Genomic DNA, 24,460 nt, shown 5'->3' on the forward strand with positions numbered 1-24,460 from the left:
GTTTACTCATTCAGGGACTGAGTTTACTCCTTCTGCATCACTGTAACATGAGAGCACATAAGAGTATGCTGAATGCTTACTTGCTAACTGAACCCATCTTTCCTGAATATTCACGAGGTAGGTTCTCAAATAATGTCATTTCTTTCAATGTCCTTTCATTATAACGCTGATGAGATGCCATGGGAGCTTAACTCTTGTTTATGTCAATTAGCCTATGGTAAATTGGTTCCGATATACATCATTTTGCCAAAAGTTGTAGAATTTATCAATGACAGTAAGTGAGGTTTTACTGTATAAGCATTATGTTAGCCTTTGGGATAATACAGACATAGCCATACTTTACCTTATGGAGTGTATGATTTAGAGAGGGAGTAAGACAAGCTCACAAAATAATTACATAAGCACATAGCAGGCAAAGAGGACTAAGGGAGCTGTGAGAGGCGACAGGGGTATGAGGGCAGGTATCACGGCAGTCATCTGAGCTGTATCTCAACGAACAGACCTATTTAAGGAGGAGCCTCTGAGTATTTCACTCGTCTTTGTACCTTTAGCACCTGGGGGATGGAGGTTACGGGACTACGCAGATGGACTGGGTAAAGTGCATTGCAGGTATTCCCAAGGTGTGACAACAGCTGCTAGTCTGGATTAAAAAGACAGGTCTGCAAAGAGAAGTGGGAGACTGGGTGGGAAGAACTGGGAATAACAGGAGAGAAAGAGTAAGAGCCCAAGGATTTCTCTGCTCCTTTCCTAGACCACGAAGTCTCTGTGCTCTGGGGAATTCTGTGCCTGACACACTGATGATGCTGAGGCGGAGAAGTCAGGGCAAAGGAGCTGAAGATTTTCTCCAAGTTCATCTGAAATGTGAAATGATAGTGAGGTGCTCCAGGGCTGTGAGATGCCCTGGCCCTGTACAGAAGTTGCTGGTAAGGGTGTTATGCCCCCAGGCAAGAGGCCCTAGGGTGATTTTCTAGGCCTTTCCTGGTGTGGCCTTACTGCAGGCAAGTGGAGGCCGCAGAGGGGACAGGCTAGGGTTGGGTCTAGCCTGCCTCCTAAACCCACTTTCCCTCTCCATTGCACCATCTCCAAGAGGAAGGAAGTTGACAGAGTTGCTATAAGCCAGCACTGGCCAGGCCATGCTGGAAATCCAGGTTTGTTGCTGGGCTCGAGATTATTAAAAAAGGTTGATCAACTGGAACGCATACGGTAGAAGGCAATCGCACATTCAACATGTGTTTGAATGACTCATATGTGCCAGACTTGGCAAAAGTTATTTCAGTTTTGTCCCTGTTCACTCATTCACTAAGCATCTATCACGACCATCATGTGCCTTGTACCAGGCACTGTTTTAGGCTCTGGGGATACAGCAATGAACAAAGCAAAGTGCTTGCTCTAATTAGAGTGGGCTGAGACAAACAAATAAATATATAATCCATGAAGTGGTGATAACCATAGTGAAAAAATAAAGCAAGGAAATGGGAGAGAGGTGGAGGGGCTGGATGGGAGAGAGGTATGTGATACTTTCAATGGGGTGGTCAGTGAGGACAGCTCCAAGAAGTTGACATGTGAACTGAGATCTGAATAAAATAAGGGAGTAAGCCAAGCGGATATCTGAGAAAAGACTGTTCCAGATGGAGGAAATCTCAGATGATAATGTGCTTGGTTTGCAAAGCACAGTGGGCAATACAGAAAGATATTGTTCTTCATTTGTTAATGATCTAGTAGATACGTTCTTTAACATAAAAGTAACTATAACATGAGGTAGAACTGAAGCTCTAAACCAGTACAAATTTCATCTGGGACATTGGGAAGGAGAGGACCCTGGACTGGCCTAAAGGATGGGCAGGATTTGGAGTGTGTATTTTGGGGAGGATGCACTCTAATGGGAACAGCAGAAGTGTGGAGGTAGGAACGCAGATGGAGCTAAAGAATTGCAGTTTTTAAAAATATTTGAAAAGTTATCCAACAGAAGAGTAAGTTTTGATCTTGCTAAAGGGCAGAGCCAGAACCAATGCTACAAATTTCAAGGAGGCAAATTTCCACTCAACATGAGATCAAATTTTCTAATCGAAAGACGTTGCCCTGAATGGGATGGGCTGTACGGTGACGGGGTGGACCTCCCATCCCTGGAAGTGTTGGTGTAGGACACAGACTGTCTGGAGTACATGGCTAGACTAGATGACTTCCTAGGTACATTTCAGCTATTACGTTTAATGAAAAACCATCTTATCATTTCATGCCTCAGGTTCTCTCTCACCTAAGGATGGCACGTACCAGATATATTTCACTTAGGATGGTACATGGCTTAGGGGTCTGTAAAGATCATTCTCTGACTATAGCTCCTTAAGTCAACACATATATTGCTGACAAGTGCTTCCTGTCTATCTTGCACACGTGCACACTTGTGCACACTTGCACCCTCATTACCTCTAAGCCTAAAGAAGAATGAGGCATCCTCCTTCTCTGCATAAACCTCAGATTACACAAGAATCTCCTGAACCACAGTCCTCGTCTTTGGATGCTAAGATAATTGGCTCCATTCTAGTGGCTCCAAAGTACCCCGTCAATCATCCCTGCCTCCCCTCAGGCCCCCACTGGAGTCTCCACTGTGCTGACCCTTTTATTCCCTAACCCCACCTCCCAGATTGCCTTGGGCAGAGCAAGGCTCAGATACCAGTGTGGGGAAAGGGACTGGGCAATGGGGAGGAAGTAAACATGTGGCATTGTGTATAAAGGACCCAGCCTGTGGTCTGTTCTCAGAGATTCTTGAGGACTCATGTGGAATTACACTCTGTGCTGAAAGCACCCTCTCTCCAAAGGTTCCTCGGGGCCTGTTTTTTGTTCTATGAAGCATGCTCAAGGCTTCCTGTTAGTTCTCTTTATTCAAGCCAGCTTCATGATCGAAGCTGAATTTTGGTACAGGCAGGAGCTTTCTTTTATGGACAGTACTTAAGAGCTCTCAAAAAGCAATTTTTCCTGCCCAAGAATGTCCAGGGAAATGTGGCATGAGTACCACATAGCCTTATTCTAACTACAGGCACACATAGAACATCGTCCTCCCATCCGCATCACACAGAATTACCCACTCCTATCCCCTAGGCATGGTATTTACAGCTCTGTGAACACATCTCTCTCCCTCCCTGGGCCAATCACCAAACGGGTCCCTCCTCCTTGCTGCTCCAGCTCCAGTGTTAGGAGACTGTGCCTGAGAAAGACAGGAGCTCTGAAGGTACACACCTGGCAGTGCATGGCAGGCTTCCTGACTTTTGGGCCACATCCCCAGGGGTATGTCAGGTGCCCGGGGAAGATGCCCCCAGTCCCAAGTCCTCCCCACACTGCACCTGGTGTTCAGGTGATCCTGGTACTGCTTTACTTCCCCACTGCGTGGGTGGCCGCTCTCTACTAGGCTATTAGCAGCATGGTTCACGCCATCAATCTGAGCCATCAAAGTCTTCATCTCCTGGTCCAGGATGTCGAACCTGATATGAACAGAGAAAATGAGGACTGGTGAAGCAGCAGGAGGCACTTCATTGCCAGTGGCCGCTCAGTATCCAGGATGTGTAGCTCTTGCTTTCTCCTTCCAGCTTCTAACTAAATACATTTGATCAGGTGAGGGGGAGAGGAAGGAGAGAGATATGCTGACATGCCCTATTTGCTAGTTCATGGGTCCAATTTCATGGTTTAGCATTTCTTGGACCAGGTTAGGAGAGAGCTGGTTCTTCTCACTACATAGGCCGACAGAGAGGCACATGGGAAAAAAGAGGTGTTGGGGTGGTTAATTGCCAGAGACCACCTGCCATGTCTCCACTGCCTCGGCCACTGCTCTTGGACTCTAATTCAAATGCCTTGACAGCTCGACCTGAAGGATACTCCTCAGCCAGGTGTTCCATTCCTGGGTTGGAGAAGGGAGAGCTGCTGAGGGGAGGGAAGCCACGTGGTTACAAAAGCTGACCCTTCTGGGAGAAGAGCCCAGGTCCTCCAGCATCAGCACGGGACCACCTCGGCATGTTCCAGGGAGTGACTGCTCCTCCTCCTCAACTCCCTGGATTCTATACTTAGGATGCTGAGGTGCCCACAGACTGGGGACAGGCCTCCCATGCCAGAACGCTGATGGAATCAGAATGCTGGAAATGAGAATGGCCTTGTAGATTGGTGGTTTACAAACTGGTGTCTGGTCCCTCCGGGTTCTGTGGCTTAGGGATTGCCACGGGAAGCTAGAGCTGGTAGGATCCCAGTTTTTCATCTCTCTCTTAATCAAATCAGCTCTACTTTCCTTTGTGTCACACACACGCACACACACACACATGCACACACTCATTTGAACAAAGGCTGCTGTAGCTGAAAGTAATTGAATAACTGGACTAGAAAGAGCCTCTTTGTCTATTTTGAGGAAGGCCGCAGGGGTGAAGTATCCAAAACCACAGAGATGGATTACAACCCCTGACTCTGGGTGTCTGGCTTCTGCAATAAAAGACATCCCTTGGCCTTTCAAAGAGACCCTTGCTGATCTAGAGGCTGTTCCCATACCAGGCTGAGGCAGAGTACAGGCCGTGGTGCGGGGAGGCAGGAAGAGAGGGGCTCTGACCTGTGCTGCACCACCTCCAGGTCCTCCAGAGTGTCTGGCATTTCCATCTGGGCCAGCCACTTCTCCTTCTCACTCATCCACAGCTCACAGGCATCTGTCTCTCCAAACACCGTGTACAGGTCCAGGGCATCCTGCAGCCTCTGCTTTCTCAGGTCTGCCTGGGCCACCACCTGCTGGTAGAGCTCTCGAAGGGCCTGCAGCCGATTGGTCACATCTGGGGAATCCCGAAACTCCTGGGGAAAGGCCTGGGCCTGTTGTTCCAGATGCTCCATCGCTGCACGGCTCTCCTCCAGCTCCTCCAGGAATTCCTTGTGCTTCTTCCCTAGGGCTCGTGTGGCCCCTTCATCTAGCCCGACATCTTCGCCTGAGAGCAGCTTGTGAGCATCTTGTAGCCAAGCCTTTAGGTCATCTGCATCTCCCTGGAACTGGAAGAAGTTCTCAGCATCCTGGAGGTTCTTCTTGCGAAAGGCAGCCAGCTCCTTTAGCTGGTCCCACTGGGCAGACACCTCCTTGATTCGGGCCTCGATCTGTGGGTGCCCAAACTGTTTGTGTGCAACCATGCCCTCAGCCTCTTGGAAGATCTGGTTCAGGTGGGCATCCAGCCCACGGAGCTCATCCTCAAAGGCCTTGTGCTTGCGCTGCAAGATGAGCACACTGGTCAGGTCCTTGCCGTAGTCCAGGGAGGAGTAGATCTGCTCCTTCTCCTTGATCCAGCTCTCAGCCTCATCCATTTCCCAGAAGAACTTCCAGAGCCGTTTGGACTGCTCTAGCTGGGCCTTCCGCCCGGCTGCTATGTTGCTCAGCTCTTCAAAGCACTGCTCCAGGTGGCTGACACGGTCCTGGATGACCTGGGGATCGCAAGGCTGGTACTCTGGGAGAGATGGGAGGAAGGAAGATGAAAGGAGTGAGGGCTTCATTTATGAGTAAGCTTCAGATCTGTTGCGAGGCTAGAACCCTATGGTCTAGAACCTGTCATCTAACTGGAGCTTCGAGATCAGATGCAGGGGGTCCCAGCTGCTCAGAGGGCAGGCCAGGTTCTTTTTAATTAGTTCCCATTAAAATTTCAGGAATAAGAGAGGCTAAAAGTTGGTTCAGCTCTCAGTAGAAATGCACAACACGAAACTTTTTTTTTAAAAAAACAGACAAAAATTTCGAGATGTTTCTTCAAGGATGCAACAGGGTCTCCTATTTAAGACCTGAGGCTATAAACCTAGTTTGTCTCTGCTGTAACTTGAACTAGTAGAGAGAATGAAAGACAGATGATGCCTTGTTGGTACTTTTGATCACTGACTGCCAAAGCAGTTGCCTGGTTCCTGGAGAGTTCTGCTTTCCCTCAAGCTTCATGCTTGAACCATTAGTTGATGAAAGAAGCAGAATTCTAAAGCTAGGAGACTTATCCAAGCTAGGGTGCTGAGCAAGATGATGAAATCTGGCTTCAGAGGTCTCAACAGGGAGACATCAGAATTCTCACCTTTCTCCTCAGTGAACTGCAGGGTGGCAGTGGTGATGGCCTTCACCTTGTCCCCTTGGATGGCGATGTCAGCCTCCATCAATTTGTGTTTCTGTAGCAAGTCCTCGACCTCCAGCAAGTGTTTCCCGAACTCAGCAGACAAGAGGTGAGCCTGGCAAAGAGGACAGACAAGGTAGGTGAATGAGGAGAGGTGAAGAGACCTACACACTAGGAAAAGAGACCCCTCTAAAGGAGGTGTCCATGGTATCGGGCCAGGGTGAGTCAGTGCAGCAGAAAAACGGCTGCTGCTCAGCTGCAGGAAGCTATGGAGCAGGAGTTCCTACTGGGGGTGCCCATGAGAATCATTCTTGGATCATCTTACAGAAGCTCAAGCCCCTCACTCTGTCTCCTGCATCTGCCTCAGGTTTGGGGCCATGTGAATTTTTAGAAAGCTCCACGGTCACTGTGATGTGTATGCTCAGTTGAGAGCACTGCAGTGGAGGGAGAGGAGATTCAGACTTCCTGGTTGCCCCTATGCTGGAGGTCTGGATTCTAACCAGAATCAAATCGTGATTACCCAGGGCCTGAGTCTCTGGGCTCCTGATTAATGTCTGTCTCTCTAGATCCTGCAGGTTGGCGCCTATGCTATGAACCCAAGATTTCTTGATCATGGAGATACAGCTGGTGACTTGTCTGGAGCAGAGTAAGCTAAGCAGGTGATAGACAGATGCAGCCAGACACCGTGCTGCCTCAGTTTCTCCATTATGACTCAAGGATGAGACTGGCTGGGAGGCATCTAAGGAAGCATAATCTAACTGAGCTGGCACTGAGGCCCGAGGTGGGCACTGGGGGTGTGGGGAGTTGGCAACCCGCAGGCCCACCTTGATCTCATCCATCCAGTCGATGCTGTGCAGCATGTCTTGGAAGAGCTTCTGCAGTGCCAGGGTCATCTCCAGCCTCTGGCGCCGGGCCCTCAGCAGCTCCTGCAGGTAGTTCCACAGGCGCAGGATGTTGTCCTTGCGGGCTGTGATGCGCTTCTGGTCGTGGTAATTCTCCTTCTCCAGCTCCTGTGCCAGGTCTTCCAGGGCCCTCACCCGCTCCTCGTAGGCAGCCGTGTCAGTCTCAATGGCCTCATGCTTCTTCTTGGCCGCCTCCACGGCTGCCAGGTCATACCCGAAGTTATCCTGACCCATGGGGAGAAACACGGGCAGCTTGGTCAGGCTCCCTTGGCTAGTATCCAGATGCGGAGAAACAGCAGTTTGCTTTGGAACAACTGCGGGATGGTAAAGACCATTCCCAAAGACAGCTCTGCCGTCTTTTTCAGCCTATCTTATCGGAGCCCGGTTCCAAAGACTAAATGTCTCACAAGAGCCTTTAAAAGAAGTTCAGGATTTTACTCACTGTGCCATATGTGTGGGTATGCCAGGAATATGTTATGAACAGAGCCTTTCCTCAGCTTGCTGGCACTCGCCACCCTGCCTTGAATGGACCTGCCTGATTTTGGACAGGAAGGGGCTTCTGACCTGGAGATGGCTTACCCTGTGCTATCTAAGGTGCACACATAGTCTCCAATTCTCTCAGAGCACTTGCTTTTCCCTTTCTAGATAGAATTTAATTTGATTCTAAGCTCCAAGTGGGAAGGAACAGATGCTGTCATGGACAATCAGCTTGGGAGTCAATTTTTAGCTAGTGAAAAATGACACGGTCCTAGAGGCCAGAGTCCAAAAGGCATGTTTGACATACACAAGATGCACTCTGTTTTCATCATATCCCCAGAGAATCATTGTTTAATGTCAACTTGAATCCTGGCTTTAGTTGATGTTACTGGCTCAAATAAGACAATTTCGGGGTCTGTTTCTGGATTGAGGCTCTTTCTCTAAAAATGAGACTTAATAAATCATGGAGAGCTCTTCCTCAGGCGTGAATCTTAATCCACTCGATCCTGGGAAGCAGGGATGCAAGGCCTGTGGAAAGGCTTATGCACTAACACTGAGAGGCCAGCTCGGTCTCCAGTCCAGCTGACTGCTGGGGGCTCTGGAAAGCTTCTCCTCTCCTGCCATCCCCAAGTGTGTCCCTCATTACCTGAGCCACAAGTCGCTGGTTTTCACTGAGCCACGTCTCTCTCATGGCGGCCTTTCGGTCAAAGCGCCGGGCGAACTGTTCCAGCTTCTCCTGACGAATGAGCTCATTTCTCAGGGCCAGCTCCCGCTGATACTCAGCTTCCTCCAGGCTTTCCCAGGCCTGCATGAGGGAGAGAGGAGAATTCTTGGGGCATGAGAGGAACACCTGGGTTTGGGGGTTCCATCTCTTTCACCTAACACTCAGTGATTTCAGAAATCTAGGTGAAGCCTTTTGGCGTTCATGTCTGGGCCAACCAAAGATTCAGGGAGCCTGAGTTCCCTGTTCCCTACCTCTCTAAACCTGCCTTAGATTCTTGGCCTAATGTAATGTTATTTGCCTCTGTGGGTGCTCAGCAAATCCTTATTGACTAAATGGCTACCTCCATTCTATTAGAACTTCCAGGTGGTGTTAAGCATCCAAACCTCTGGAATATCAGAGGTATTTTCCTTCTGTTATAAGTAGTTAATATTCCATACTTAAAAAAACTTGAGGTTCAATAGAGACTAGGCTATAAAAACTGGCTCCAAAAAAGGACTCGGCATCTGAACAGAGGGCTGAATCGATGAACAGTGGGTGGAGTCTGACCTCCCGGACCTAGGTGCAGGTAGCACCCCCAAAAAAACTGGCATGTGTAGTTAATCATAGCACAGAAAGTGGCTTGGTTTCACCCTGTCCAGTGACTGTTCCCTGTGCCCTTACTGGGATCTCGACCAACCCAAAGGTAACACGTGATGGAAAACGCGCTGTACCCGGTTGATGTCTGACACTAGTTTCCCATCGTGCGGTGTGTACACTTTCTGATTGTTGGCTCTCATCCGGGACTGGATGGTGAAAAGTAAGACTTCCAGATTCCCCTTCTCCTGAAACCTGTCAAGAAAACAGAGGTAGGGAGATTAGTGTTAAGATCCCCATGGCCAAATTGTTTGCTAAAGTCAGCGTGGAACCCTGGCATCTTGGAGCTTGACTAGCAAAGCATACTTCCCTGAAAAACAAAAAATAAAGAGGATCTATAGGTCTACTTACCTGTTAAAACATTTACCGTGCTCACCAACTGACATCTTACAGGGGGTGGAGTCTTTACAGTACAAACCAGAGAAAACACAATGGCTACCACAGCAGCATTTGCTTATCATTTGCTCCCCCAGGGGAATGGCTAACTGGAGTATTCTGATAATTCCTGCAGATATCAAGTTTTACCAGTCAATACAAGGAAATCCTCCCTTGTTTGGCAAATGATGCAGGCTTCTGACTAGCTCTTTAGTCAGTTTTTTAACTGAGGCAAGAAAACCTTAGAAGCAGCATTATCTTATCCATATTAGAAGATGCTGCACTGAGAACAACTTTCACCCAAGTCTTAATGAATCCCGAAGAGCTGACTCTCCTGAGAAGTCCCAAAGGCCAGATGCTTCTGAGCTGGGGTCGGGGGAGGAAAGGCTGGGCTCCAGGAGGATTTTAAGTGTAGGAGACGAGAACCAGCAGCAGGATGGATGTCTGGAACCTGGGGTCCTAGCTCCAGGTAACTGGGTACTTTCACATTTCTGCATGTATGCAAGGATCTACCCACTTCTACACCTTTCATCCGGCAGGTGAAGACTGGCCGTGAGCAATGTCCCCACGCTGAGGCCAGTCTGACTGCTCACAGGCACTTCAAGAGGGCTGTGGCCCTGAGCACCATCTACACAGCCAAGAGACATCACCCCTGCTAGACCCAAAGAGAATGTTATCTGTATTGAATTTAAGACTTTAAAAGTGAGTTAGTGTCAGACCAGCAATCGGATACTTGTTTATAGTACATTCTAGACTCTGTGTCTCACTTTTCATAAATGAAGTCATAAATGAAGAGCACAGAAGATGGCCAAGGTGGTGAGGAACAAGACGGGGGGTACCGCCGATGAGGCAGAAATCAGTTTCAGGAGAACTGGACAAACTAACGGCAGGTGAGTTGGAACGCCCCTGTGTTTGTATGTGCATGTTTTTGTGTGTGTGCATGTATGTGCATGTGCACGCATGGTTGTGTGTGCCTGTGCATATATCTGTGTGCCCGTGCCCAGGCCCTGCACACACTAGAGTGGAGCAGAGGTCCCAAGAGGCAGGCTGAGTGCTCGGCTGATGAACAGTGACAGACGGGAGAGAAAAACAAGGAAGTACTTGATGATCAACAAGGCCCCATACAGAGAGCTCGGGGGATGAGAATATAGAGATCATTACCAGAAAAACAAACTCACAGCTCAGTGCACAGATGAGAAAGGAACTTTCCAGCACAGGTTCTTTGAAGGGACTCAGAATCCTGGGATTTCACTCCTGCTTTCCCTCAGGAATCTGGAAAAGTACTTTCTTTGGCTATGAGCTGGGGGTTACTCCTTAATGCCCATTTCTTATAGGCTGACGGCTTGGGAGCATGGGGGAAAGGAGAGGGTGAAGCAGGAGACACATGCGAAGCTCTCTAGCCTCTAGAATACGCCTCCAAGATACACTCCTCAAGGCCTAGGGCCTGGCTCTACCTTTCGGTAGCCAGTTTCTCAGCCACTGGCGCCCATTCTCCCAAGTGCCAGGGCCTTACTTGGGTGGCTTCTCCACAGTGCGGTAGGTGCTGAAGGCCTGCAGCTGCTGCTGGACACCAGTCAGGGAGTTGGCGAACTTGCGGCTGTTCAGGACCGTGATGGTCTGCTCGATCCAGGTCAGCAGGTCCGAGGCAAGTCCACTGTACTTTTCAATCATCTTCTCTGTCTCAATGGCGTGGTCGATTACCTAGGGAATCCCATCAGAAGAGCAACAATGCCACCCATGAGGACCACAGTCGTGGCCTCCTCCTCTCGAGCCCTGGAGCACTCTTTGTGGGGTCTGTCACTAGGGCCTGGAGTGGCCTGGCAGTGCAGGGGCCACGTCTGCCAGGAGCTGGCCGTGCTAGGGTGCAGGAGCAGCTCCCTCTTCTCCTAATCCTGTGAAAGATCGGTAAGCTCGCTGTGCCAGGGCACCAGCCCCTACAGGGGCCAAGGTCTTGTTTATTCTAAAATGCATATTGAGAATCAGAGGATTCCAGGCACTATCTCTGCTAAACACCAGAGACACAAAGATGAATGAGAAACGGTCCCCACTCTTGAGGAGCGAAGGACTCAACAGGGGAGAGGAAGCTGGCATGAGGGCCTGTGGGTTCCTGGTATACTATGGGGGCCTAACAGGGCTGAAACCACAACAAACCGACAAAGCCTTGCTTTGTTCCCATCGGAATGTTCATGAGATGTGGGCCTGCAGGTGGAAGAGGGCTCAGAGCTGCAGGCTATGACACTTTTCAGGACAGGCCATCAACCTGCTTTGGAATTCAGCATAGCAGCCATTAACTTGGATTCAGAGGAAGTTGGTGGGGCTGATCAGCACCCCTCCAACTGCAGCTGAAGCCCAGACACATTCTACTCCACATGGGATGGAAAGGGAGCGCTTTAGCCATGGCCTGGGTGTGGCAAACTGGGAAACGAGGTGACGCTGGTCATGAGACAGCTCGGTACCTTGCCGACACGCTTGCCCTCCACCGCCAGCACCTTCATCTTGGAGAAGTAGTGGTAAAATGCCACCACGTAGGTAATAATGGATTTCTCATCAGGGTTTTCCGTGAAGACATCTGCAAAGGGGAAAGGATGCTCTCAGGACCAAATTGGAAGCCAGAAATGTCAGGCTCAGGGGTTTGTCTCCCTGTTTCTCACGTAGGAATTTCAACTATAGGCATCAAGTAACAACCATCAGGGTGAAAATGGAAGAGTAACGGGCAAGAAGATGAAATCCATATCAAGACCACAAATTAGGACAGAAGAAAGGAGGATCCGAAGACTACATTGGGCCTCCAACTGGTCCAGGCGAAGTGTTGGGAACCAACTTGGAACCGAAGAGCAGGCCCGGAGCAGAGCCCCGGCCTGGCCAGCATCCCCTCGCTGTGCCCACGGCTCGCCCAGCACCTGGCCTCGACTCCTCCAGTGCTCCCTCCAGCACAAAGAGCGCCATCTCCCACTGCTGCAGTCAAGGCTGGCGTGGGAAATGCTCACCTTCAGGGTCTAGGAGCGGGATGATGCCCAGCTGACGCTCGGCCACGTCGAATGCGTGCTCCAGGTTGTGTCGGGCGTTGGAGTCCTTCAGCTTATCAAAGTCGATCAGGTCGGGCCTGGGGATGAAGCCAGATTGTCAGCAGGGAGTGGAGGCCATAGCATCCCCATCCACAGTGCAGCCCCAGCAGGATGCAATGTGAGGAGGTGGCTGGACAGGAGAAGTGAAAGGAGATGCAGAGTGGGGGCAGCAGGGACGAAGCCAGACTGTCAGCAGGGAGTGGAGGCCATAGCATCCCCCATCCACAGTGCAGCCCCAGCAGGATGCAACGTGGGGAGGTGGCTGGGCAGGAGAAGTGAAAGGAGATGCAGAGTGGGGGCAGCTGCAGGCACTCGGATGTGGGGAAGGTAGCAGCCGGTGTGACTAGAATTTGAGAGAGGTGAGGCTGCCGAGGGTGAGAGGAGAAGGACCAGTGGAGGTGACCTTCCTGTGAAGCTGAACAATAACCTACATGCTGAGTGCAGCATGTCCAGATACCCACAGGAGTTCTGCCTCGTCCGCACAGCCCTCTCCTCCCTCTTACCGGTGCTTGTGTATCAGGGCGTTAAAGGCCAGGCCATCCTTCCAGCTGGAGGTGAAGTTGGTGACATTGACGTGGGGGTAGCTGCATCCAAGAGAAACAATAAGACCTAAGAAATAGATTCTATTGGGTCCCAAACAAGTATATGAACCAAGGGGCCTATGCACCAGGAGAGGACTGGACCTGTCCTTCCTCAAGCTGCTTCAACGTAAGGGCCGCCATGAAGGCTGCCACACTAAGAGGACCCCATAAGGTGGGCCCAAGAGACGTGCACACTCAACAGACCCCGCGGTCTGGCCCAGACAACTTTGGAAAGGAATACTGTATTCCAGGCTTCAATGAATCAGGTCAAGATAGACTTTTTGGCATCATTTATGCTGAAGCTGCTATACTGCTGGGTGATGTCACGTCCCTTGGGGATGGCAGTGCTTGGGGGAGCGGGTGGGTGCTGGGGAAACGCGGCCGTGGCTGGTCCCAGGGCATACCCTGCTGTTTTCATCTGACACCATAACAGCAATGCATCCTTGGCTGAGCGCGTCTCCTGACCTTCCTGAGTTTGGACGACGATGTCCTGAATCTGAGGGCGCAGGAACAAAAGGGAGAGGAATTAGATGTGCATCTTGCTCAGTGCCTTCCTGCTCTCCCTGCGGGGGGCTGTCTCCTCCTTTCCTCCCCTTTGCCATCCATCTGCATTGCCGGCAACACCACGGCCTGAGGCCCTGGGTCCCAGTGGCCGGTTTCTCTGCTTTAGTCAGCGGCCACACAAAGCTTCTTGATGTCAGATGAGATGGCTCTAATTTAATTTTCTGACAGGATGCTGAGAATAAACACAAGTCACCCGGACTCCTCCTCGGGAGACATAAAGCCCTGCAAGGCCGAGGAACAGCGTCAACACTGGCAGGTACTGTACTCTGATGAGGAGCTTCTCTTGCCTTTTCACCCTTTCCAGATCTGCCGTCATTGCTGTTTAATCACGCGCACCCTCAGAAAGTGAGAGGAGACGCCCAAGACCACTTGGATGAGGTCTTCAGTCTGCCAGCTGTGCGTTACCTTCTTCCCCCTTGCCCTTCCCAAATCAGCAGGTGGAAGGCCTTGCTTCCCTTCCCTTTCCCTCTCTAAATTTCTTTAAATAACGAACCTTGAATTTCAGGGTGGGAAGAGAGAAGTTTCTGACTGAAAAACATAAAAAGCAGATCTTCTGTACTGTTTTTACGATTTCTGAATCAAACTAAGTCAAAAACCAAAAAGTTACACATGGTGAGGAGGGGACAAAAAGCAGATCTTCCAGGCAGATCTCGGCCCAGCTACGAAATTCTGTCTTCTCCCTCAGAGGCTACACTATTGGCTGAATGGCTCACCCTGCGCTTCAGAGATTTGGCGATGCAAAGGACGGTCACCCGTTCCTACCAGCACTGTCCCATAGGACAGGTTCCTAGCCTCTTAGAATGTGCACAAACATTCCCACTTTATTCACCATTTTATAAGATTCCTAAGCCCTGTCTGGCTCTGAGAGGAGCCCTCTACTCCTTCTGTCCCCCCTGGAAACCCACCTGAAAGCGAAGGATGATGGTCCAGATGAGGCCCAGGACCAGGCGGTGGTTGCCGTCCACAATGTCGTGGGAGCCCATGTTCTCCAGGTGCACACGCTGCTCCTTGAGGAACTGCAGGGCCTTGTCCACGTTCTCCAGGCAATGGATGCGCATCTTCCCCTTCGTGGGCTTTGGCTGGGGAACAGCAGTGACCCCCGTGGGCACGGAGGGACTTCACAGTAACCACAGAGGTGGTTGCATCCTGGACCAGCTCCTGTCAGCGGCATCCACCCTCCACCTTCCTGGCTAAACTGTGACTCCCACACTCACCCCTCAACATTTCCTAACCCCATCCTTTCAGCAAAGTTCAGAGGTTCCCTTCCTCCATGGGGCTGCATCAGTACTGAGCCTGTGCAGCTCGGAAGAGTGTGAACAAAGCCTTCTGAGTGGGTGATAAATAGCATTCAAATACAATAACACAACCGATTGTTAATTGAGCACTTACTATGTGCCAGGCATAGTGTTAAGAACTATTTACTGCTGGCTGGTGGTAAGAGTGCCTTTCAGTTTTGTGATTGATAATGGGTCCACCCCACTATCCAATCTCCTCCCTCCAGCCAAAACTCAGGAGGACCACCAGTGATGAGTAACCATATCATCAGAAGGGTTCCCAGTGGGAAGTCTCATTAGTGGGCTTTCAATGCAGGGAAAGAAGCAGAATTCAGCCTGGAGTTGAAAAGGCAACAGAAAAACATGGCCCCTTTTGATTCAAATTCTGAGGATCTTAGAGTACTTCACCAGGTAGAGGGATCATTTCCCCAATTTTTTTTTTGTATGGGGGAAATGAGGCAAAGAAAGTCCTGCCTGATAGGTCCAAGGTCACAATGAAAATAACTGAGCAAAACATGAACCTTAATCTCATTCCCCTGCAGGAGCAACATTATTCCAGGGCAGGTTACAACTGAGAGGGCCTATAATAAATTTCCACTTGTAAGAACGATAGGACACACAGAACGATATCGTCCAAACTTTCCTCTGGGTTCCAAGAAGAACGAAAATTTTTCCAGCTGGGTAATGGGAGTCTGTCAATCCATATATCCCAGCCCTTGTGAGGAGGCTGAGGGCGGGCCATCGGAGGCCAGCCACAGATGCCCAGACCCCACGTGAAGAAAGTCAAGAGTTCTGCATGGCTTCTGGGAGAAGCAGCAAGGGGTAGAAGAGGCCAAGAAGAGGCCAGAAAGAGGCAAGAAATTCTGAGACGAGGTCAGAGAACCCAGTCAGCCACATGGACACCTCGCATCAAGGCCTTAAGACCTGGAGATATTCCCAGACCCTATATCTCCTGAAGAGGAGCCCCAGCCACAGGGCCCAGGGAACGGGGCCATGGTACAGAAAGGGGCTTTACCAGCATCTCTCCAGAGAGCACCTCCAGCAGCTTGATGAGCATCCGTCCATCTCGCAGGTCCTTGTAGAGGTCGGTGATGCGACAGGACACACGAGCCAGGTGCGAGTTCACCCATTTTGTGAAGGTCTTCTTCTGAACAACTTCCCGTTCATCTGTGTGGGGAGAAGAGTCCTAGGTGAGGTTCCCAAGGTTGGCAAGGTCAACGTGCAATGACATGAGCTGACGGGTTTTATACCTTAATCCCGGGGTCCCCCATCCCTGGCAGAGGAGGTTGATGTAGTTATTCCACATCCTTCGTGGGAGCATTTGTAATCAGAGCATAGCTTTTTGGCAACACGAACCCATGTGCCACGGCTGGGGCAATGAAGAGATAACTTCTACCACCATATGCACAGTATCAAGACACCCCTCATTCAACCATCTGTTTTCCTGTGCCCCTCAGAATGCTCTGTACCATCATGCCAGTGAGCTCAGATTTCAAGGCCAGGCTCACCAGTCCACCCATCCAGCAAATATTCCTTCTGCTAGAATAGTTTCTCTTGACCCCTTCCTCACCCCACCCTTTCACCTAACTCCTATTCATCCCTTAGGAGACTGTATAAACATTACTTCTTCAGAAAGTTTTCTTATCCACTCATCCAGCTCAGGTCTCCCCTTGTATGCCCCAACCCTTCCATTTGCATTTCTCATTTATGTCTTTCTTTACACTTGTACCAGTTGAAAGTCTGTTTCTCCTGCAAGACTGTAGGCTCCTTGAGCCCAGGGAAGTTTTCTTGTTTGTCTCTATATTTCCAAGGTCTGGAGCCTGGCATACAGTAGGGTATTGCTGTATTGTGGCTGAGTGTACATTTATTCAGCTCCTCCTGTTGGTGGCAGGCCTGAGCTAGCCTAATGACACATAAAGGTAAAACGAATTGCCTATCTTCAAGGAGTTCCTGGTAGGGAGAGGAGAATGATGAATAAGAAAACAGTGAGACTACCTGCAATGCATGATCCACATGGAGTTAGGGATAATGGAGGCTTGGCTGAGGCTGTCCAGGGCACTATGCTAACTTTCTCATGCTTAGAATGGCAAGCAAGGGTTCTCCATCTTCAGACTTGGGAAGCTGACATGACATCCACCAACCCCAACTCTCAATCAGCATTCGCCAAGCCAGGCTCTGGCCTATGCTGGAGCATTTTAGGTGGGTTACCTCTTGGCAGCTCTGTAAAACAGATGCTGGCAAGCTGTCCAGTTAGGTCTGAGAAGCTGGAACAAGATGCTGGAGGGAGGAGAGAAGGCTGGGCTAGCAGAAAGAATCGAGGAAGGATAAAGGAGAGAAAAGTGGCAGAAAGATAGAAACAAAGGGGGAGAAGAGAGGAGGAGGAGTAAACCCTCGTTCTGTTTGCTTCAGTGAACAGTTTATGACAACTGGCTTTTGGGCACTATGGTCGAAGATTCCAGGCAGGAACTGACGTGGCAGTGTGGCTGGGCCTGGGGCCACAAAGGATCCCTGAGGGTTAGTCACGGCCAGGGCTTGTGATTGGCCCAGCCAGGAGGGAATGTCAGCGCCTTGGGAGTGAGCTAAATGTCTGCTCGACTGAGCCCAAACCGTGGAAGGGCTGGCTTCTTAAATTATTAAATATCTGATTTAACAATAACAAAAAGAGGAGCCCAGCCAGTACCGCCTCGAGGGTATAATCCTGGTGGTTCCTGAGGCTCACAGCACCAGATTCTTTCCTACTGCAAAGCTATTTTAGTGTTAGGAACTCAGAGCCTTTATTCATTTGTTCATTCATTCAGCAAATGTTCACCGTACAACCATTAGGTACCAGGCTCTAGGTGGAGGTGGGGAATGGGAGGACAAGGACAGCTCCTATCCTTGAGGCAGACACACTCCATTATAAAGACGACAAGCGCTGTAGTCATGTGTAAAGGATTCGATGGCAGCCGTCAAAATAAGACTTCCAAGAAAAGGAGAAATACTACTACTGACTCCACACATCTTAAATAAATATTAAATTGACGTTCATTCATTCTGGGCCTCTGGGCAAAGTTTCAGAGGAAAAAGCCCCCTTACTCTTTCGTTGGCAGCAAATTAAGCCACTTTCCTGATTTCAAGGACTGCTTCAGTAAAATGTGTCTAAAATTTTGATGACGTACTGGACAGGAAGTGGTTACATTTATTTGGGGGCATATTTAGATTCAACAGTCAGCTGCAGCCGCACAGTGTTTGCCTTGGAAACCAGATCTATTCTTTAAGAGGCCAGCCCTCCTAGTCGCTGTGGAGCTTTGACCAAGGGGCTGACATTTTTAGCCCCTTTAGAGGTGAGCGTCTCAAAACACTAAAATCCTTTTTTGTCTCACCTTCTCCTGTCTTTAAGAACCCCAAAATTTCATTATGTGGGTGCTAAGACCCAATTATTTGTGCCTAGCAAGGGGTGAGAGGGTGCGTCTCATTGGGGACACGGAATTTAATTTTCAGCTGCTGGGCTGACACATAAATCAGTGCACATCTCCCCAGTTTTCGACATGTGAAACGATGCCTCCTGGACCCCAAAATATTGGGGTTTAGTGCTCAGGCAGGGGCCGGCCTCCTGGCTGCCTTTAACTTGAAGGTGGGGTGAGACTGCCCAGAATCCCTGCACCCTGAACCACTATGCAGTGTTGGGACATGGGAGAGATTCTGAGAGGCGAATGATGATCAAAAAGAGAGAAAAGGCCCAGGGGTGGAGATTAATTTCCATTAACTCATTGGCTCTGGCTGGTCCACATTGGCACGCTCAGCACATTCACTCTCGGCATGACCCAGGAGCTAGCTCATCGGGAGCCTTCCAAGAGAGGCCGGTGGCCCAGAGCCAGCTAGGCCGGGAACCTTGGTGGTGTGGACAGGCCCAGGAGGCAGCCGTGCAGTGGGCCTACTGTCCCCAGGGGACCTGGGCCATCCTGCAGGGACCTGCTGTGGAAAGAAAGCCTCCACAAGGCCCTGCCAGGGGCCAGGTCTTATTTACAGAGTCTTAACCCTGCCAGTGCAGGAAAGCGGTCAAGTCCACCAGCATGGCTTGACTCAGAGCCACTTGTGCCTCTGCTGCCATCAAACTCAGAGCCTTTCCACTCTTGTCTGTTTCTCTCCCTTTCCCTCCCAGGCTGTGGCCATCCTCGTTCCTCCCTGCATGTCAAGGATTCTCCTAGAAAACTCACCTTCCTCTCTGACCAATGAGCTAGAATTACTGTCTGGATATAATGACTGCGTGATCTTTCCTTTATATGCCCTCTTCGAAAGTTTAGTTTGTGGCTAAATAAGCCCACCATACCAAACTCTCAAATATTTATCCTCTAATAAGTGAGTTCATACATGTAAACAGTACCTGACCCACAGAAAGCCTGCCGTAAATGTTAACCATCATTGTTGGCATCTCTACCAGTATCACGTGTAGGCCGCCCTAGACGCTGCGGGGAGCACAAGGCAGGCTCAGTCTCTCCAAGGGCCTCACAGTCCAGTTGAGGAAACAAGACACAAACCCACAAAGAGTTAATTCTGCAACCACAGGAGAGATAAAGGGCAGTTCATTTTAGTCATACAAAAGCTTTACCAGGTAATATTGAATTCATTACCAGAAAAACGGCACATACAATAAGTCATCAGGGGTCAAAGAGGAGAGAGGTCATTTCTCATTGCAGTAGTCAAGGGAGCCTTGCAAAGAAAACCTCTTTGGACAGGCAGAGGAGGACAGAAGCAGGGAGGCAGAATGCACCTGAGCACACAGGCAGAAAAGGACAGAGCGTATTAGGGGAGCCCCTGGCTAGCTACAGGTAAGAAGGAAATTTGTGGACAATAGGTTTTAAACTGGATTTGGAAAACCTGGAATGAAAGGCTAAGTAGTTTAGATTTAATAATTTTGGTACATTTAGGAGGATATTAAAAAGGCGATAGAAGAACTTCTAATGGAAAGATTATGATGATACATTTTAAGGGAAAACTCAGAGTATAAAATCACATGCATAACATGATCCTAGGATTGTAGACCTATATCCATTAAAAAAGCCAAAGCTGGGTGTTAGAGCTAGGTGGTTAAGACTGCGGCGACTTTTATTTTATTTATTTATTTATTTTTTTGCTTCTCTACGTTTTCTAAAATTTCTGCGATGAACATGTAGTACTTTTATAATAAGAAACAACAGAAGAAAAATAGGATATATAGTTCATAGACCCTGAGGAATAAATGACTGATGAAAAGTGAAAGAGGTATCTTTCTTGAGAACGTGTGCATTTTTACCCACAAAATAGCTTTAAGCTATGGGTAGAGAGGTGGTCAGAAGGACAAATGAGAAGGAGACGGGGACCACTAGCCTGGGCCTGAAAACAATCACTAAATGTTGACTTCCTTGCAGTTTACAACTTGGGATTTCTCTCCTCATGCTAGGAAACCAAGAGCTTAGGGAACCTGATTGAGGGATACGATAACTCCAATGAACTTGTGACAAACCTCAATGACACAGATGCCAATCCATTACGAAGCCTAGAATAGGGGCAGACCCTTAGGGACATACCATAAATGATGCTGGTGGCACAAATTCTACTCTTCTGGTTTAGTTTGGAGAGGAATTTTTCTTTCAACCAACCAACTTTCATCACACTGATATTGCAAACAGCTAGAACACAGCTCCCCTGCTCATAAGGATTTAAAATCTAGCTAGGGTTGATTCTAAGAGAGAACTTTAGGATGCTTGCTACATATTTGCAAGTACAAGAATAAGGCAGTTAAGACTGACTTTAAAAGTGATCAGAACTGAACACTAAGATGCTGGTTAACTAGATTGAAGTATATTAATACAAAAGAGGACTATACAGCCATGAAAACAATAATCTGCATGTTTACTGACATGAAAAGATATTTATAGTATATTGCTCAGCGCAAAAGATTCTGAGATTATAATATAGATAACATTTTAATATTTACACATATATACACAGTCATATACCTATAGGCATTAAAATATGTAAATGGGACAGTGACAATGTCTCTAGTTTTCCTCTTACCTGCTTTTCTAATCTTTACATTAAATAAATATATATTCTTATGTAATACAAATATTTAAAGATAAAAGATAAACACCCTGTTGTTTTTAAAAATAAAATGGGGTCTCTGTATATTGCGGTAAAAGAAAACAAGTTATCCTAGACCTGTTTAAATTAAATAATTGTTTTTGAAGAAGGATAGTTTTGATCTGAGGTTTGAAGATGATGGTTTTAGAATGGCAGCGAAGGGAAGCAGTCTTGTTCAAAGCCCTCGGGTGGAAACTGGCAGATGTGCATGTGCATCTGTGCACATATGTGTGTGTGAGTGCTTGTGTGCATATTTTGGTGGTGAGGGTGAGAAGCAGATAACTTACCTAGAGCAAAGAAAGAAGTTAAAGGGCAATCTAGGGAATCTGACCTTTTACTCCAGGAAAAGAAGAGCCCCGAGGTTCTTAAATAAAGCAACAGCTCACTAAAAAATTTGTTAGAGGACAGCAATTCTAACGGCCCTGCGTCAATGGGATTGAATAGGGGAGAGACTGGAGCCTGGGGAACCCGCTCTACGGTGGCTACAGAAGTCTCTGCTTGAGGTGACATGACCCCACTGACATGTGAACTATGGAAATGAGATGACAGGAGCAGATCTGAACACCACCACAGAACAGGGGTAAGCTGGCAGGTGATAGTAGTCAAAAGCTACAGGCATAAAAATGAGTTCAGAGTTTTGATCAAAGAGGCTCAAGAAGCTGGTGGCGGAAAGAAAAACGTGAAGGGATATCTCCAGTGAGGCACCAAGGAGGAGATGATGCAGGTCTGAAGGACATTCAGGAAGGCCCAGGTACTGTAGCCCAAGTAGCAGAACGATGATTATAAAATCCTGGGAATCTAGTTCTGTCCCAGTGCTTCCTGTTGTGTGACCTCCCTCATCTATAAAGAGACATGGTAATAGCTACACTCAGCCTAGTGCAGAGTGGTTGAAGGGCCAGGGAGATCATCTGGATAAAAAGCACCTAGAACAGTAAGCAGCTGTGCCAACACCTTGCGTTGTTATCATGCAGGTGGTGGCTGCATGGAAACATTCTCTCTGAGAACACGAGATCACAGAGGTCAAGATGGCCCAGGACTCAGCCTCAGCCTAGCCTTCAACGAACTGAGAATTTCTGAAGAATCCACTGATTCAACCTCCACTCCCCAAGCCGAGAAGCAGAGCGCCCCAGCTCATGGGGAAGAGGAGCGAGGTCAGTGTGCTCTGCTGCAGGTGGTGGCTTCATGGAAACATTCTCACTGAGAACACGAGATCACAGAGGTCAAGATGGCCTGGGACTCAGCCTCAGCCTAGCCTTCAATGAACTGAGAATTTCTGAAGAATCCACTGATTCAACCTCCACTCCCCAGGCCGAGAAGCAGAGCGCCCCAGCTCATGGGGAAGAGGAGCGAGGTCAGTGTGCTCTGCACGGGCCTTTTCCCGGGGCTGCTAGAACCGGAAAGCCTTGGGCGTCAGCTGGTTCCAGCCCCTCATTTCACAGATGAGGAAACGGAGGCCCTGGGGAGCAGAAAAGTGACTTGGCCAAGGTCACCTAACTAGGAGAAGCCCACGATAGCAGTGGGAGGACAGAAGAACAATTTGATGGGATGGACCATTTTCTCTTCCTCAGCGGCCACCAAGGTGGCTCAGGCTGCTACCTTCTCCCTCCTGGACTATTGTACCTCCTGTCCACAACCTGTTCCACTGAGGCCAGAGTGATCTTTAAAAACCCAAACTTAACCATGTCACTTCCCTGCAAAAAACACTCCGATGGGTTAGGAGCAGTTCCATCCCTTTGGCCCTCTCCTGAAGGCCACAGCTCCTGTCCTGAGAGCCTGTCCCTGGTAACAGTTCCTACCCTTTGACCCTTCAACCCTGACATTCCTTTGTAAATAATCCCCTCATGAAATTCCTCGGCCACCCCTTTTAAGTTTTCTGCTGCTTTCTGACAGGATCCTGAAGATACCTCATGGCCTCTAAGGCTCCTTGTGATGTGACTCCTACCTGCTCCTCCTTTCTCCACCCACCATTCCCCTCATGCTCCAACATGTTATAAGCTATAGGTTATGTTATCAACTCTCAGTTCTCAGTGCATCTTCACAGCATTTATCGTGATTTGTCATTATGCACACATGTCTGTATGTATATGAACACGTGTGTGATTATTTGATCTACTTCTCTCTCACTAGACTGTAAAATGAGATTCCCTGGTTGATCTAGTTTCCAGAGGCTGAAGGCCAAACGGTTTGGAGGCAAAATGTTTCCAGAGCCTCCCCCATCGCAGGCCACGGCACAGATAAACCCGCCAGAGACTCGGCTGCTCTCAGCCTTCCTGTCATTCTCTTCCAGTGACAGAATAAAAAGGAGAAATGAACAATTGCTACAGATGCTCCAAAAACACCACCCTTGGCACCTCTTTAGCAGCATGTGGTGGGGGAGGCATCACAAGGGGTGCGGGGAGTGGGTGCTGGCTGTTCCCAGGAGCCAGGAGCACAGTCAAGACCTGGTGACAGAGCCTGCTGCCCTTGGGAACAAAGCTGGCAGCCCACAGGAATGTCCCAAAGATGGAGGAGGCTATTAACATGGCTCAGACTGCACCGAACGGGGAGGGAATAGAGTCTTATTATTAACCTCAGCATATTAATATTTAATCAAGCATCTTCACAATGATAGATAGCAGTCATCCAGAGAAAGGGAACAGCCTTGGTTCTGTAAATCGTTCCCAAGGAGGAAGAACAGCTTTTGTGAAGAGGGGAGAGGGAACAATGGGAGAAGGTGTTATGTTCTGGGCAGGACCACACAGTGCAGGTGGCATGCTGGCCTCTCCTGCAGGTTCAACACAAGTGGAGATGAGGAGTCAAATATTTATTGAGCACAGGTAAGTGGCGGGTTTATCTGTGCCGTGGCCTGCGATGTGGGAGGGAGGAAACTCACAATGGCTGACCCCCAAGAGAAAGCTTCTGAGTCAATTATTTTTTTCTTCTGACAGTACATTGAAATGATTGTTGATGATCACATATACTTCTGTGAATGGTATATTTTCCCAATATATGGTCTCTAAATAAAACTCCATTTCATGTTTTGAAATCTGAGAAACATTTTAAAAACCTCTCATTAATGAGACCATCTTTGTTCTCACAGGTAGCTTAAGAGACAGTCAAATCACTAACACCTGATGCCTTGGTCTCCACCAGCTGCATCTGAATTTGTCAACTTAACAGGTTGCCAAGAAGCTGTTGGTTGCCCCAGCGTGGAGAAATCCTGCTCTCTGGAAGAAATCATTCACCCTCTGGACACAAAGCCCTTCTCAGGCACCTGGGACACCTGGGCTCAGCATCATCCTGGTGCAGGTGAGGACAGGCGCCCAGGAAGAGGCCAGGCATAACCTTTTGCTACCAAAGTCAGGAGTTTGTGGGGGGCAAAAGGGGTGGGCAGGCAGCAGCAGGGTCTGAGGGCCACTGTCCTAAGGCTCTGATGGAATATCTACTGGTCACAGAACTTAACCATGGGGCCTGGGCACAGTGGGTCTGGAAGATGTTCAAGGTTCAAAGTGGCAGCAACTATGTGCTTCAGAGCACAGGGACGAAGCCTGCAGTGCACCTGCTGCCCTGTTGCGTTCTCTGAATTGTCCTCAGACAACCTCACCACTCGGCTTCATCTCATTGCTAGTAAGAAGGCTGCAAAGAGAGAATGCAGAGAGGAAGCACTCCTCTAGTCTGAAACATCGCTTGGATTC

At 49.0% G+C, this 24,460-nt stretch overlaps 1 protein-coding gene across 1 annotated transcript in view; it reads right to left on the minus strand.

Moving 5' to 3' along the window:
• SPTB (spectrin beta, erythrocytic) overlaps positions 1-24,460 on the minus strand; it is a 59,490-nt gene that overhangs the window by 30,198 nt on the left and 4,832 nt on the right. Inside the window, exons 2-14 of the mRNA XM_006915124.3 lie at positions 15,700-15,851; positions 14,316-14,489; positions 13,251-13,342; positions 12,769-12,849; positions 12,188-12,303; positions 11,657-11,769; positions 10,714-10,901; positions 8,903-9,020; positions 8,115-8,273; positions 6,914-7,216; positions 6,054-6,204; positions 4,583-5,453; positions 3,339-3,476 (exon numbers count right to left, since the gene is read on the minus strand). Of these exons, the coding sequence (XP_006915186.1) occupies positions 3,339-3,476; positions 4,583-5,453; positions 6,054-6,204; positions 6,914-7,216; positions 8,115-8,273; positions 8,903-9,020; positions 10,714-10,901; positions 11,657-11,769; positions 12,188-12,303; positions 12,769-12,849; positions 13,251-13,342; positions 14,316-14,489; positions 15,700-15,851 (2,656 nt within the window). The remainder of the gene's footprint in view (positions 1-3,338; positions 3,477-4,582; positions 5,454-6,053; positions 6,205-6,913; positions 7,217-8,114; positions 8,274-8,902; positions 9,021-10,713; positions 10,902-11,656; positions 11,770-12,187; positions 12,304-12,768; positions 12,850-13,250; positions 13,343-14,315; positions 14,490-15,699; positions 15,852-24,460) is intronic.

This window comes from Pteropus alecto, unplaced genomic scaffold, assembly GCF_000325575.1.
Source record: "Pteropus alecto unplaced genomic scaffold, ASM32557v1 scaffold276, whole genome shotgun sequence".
Classification (NCBI taxonomy): domain Eukaryota; kingdom Metazoa; phylum Chordata; class Mammalia; order Chiroptera; family Pteropodidae; genus Pteropus; species Pteropus alecto.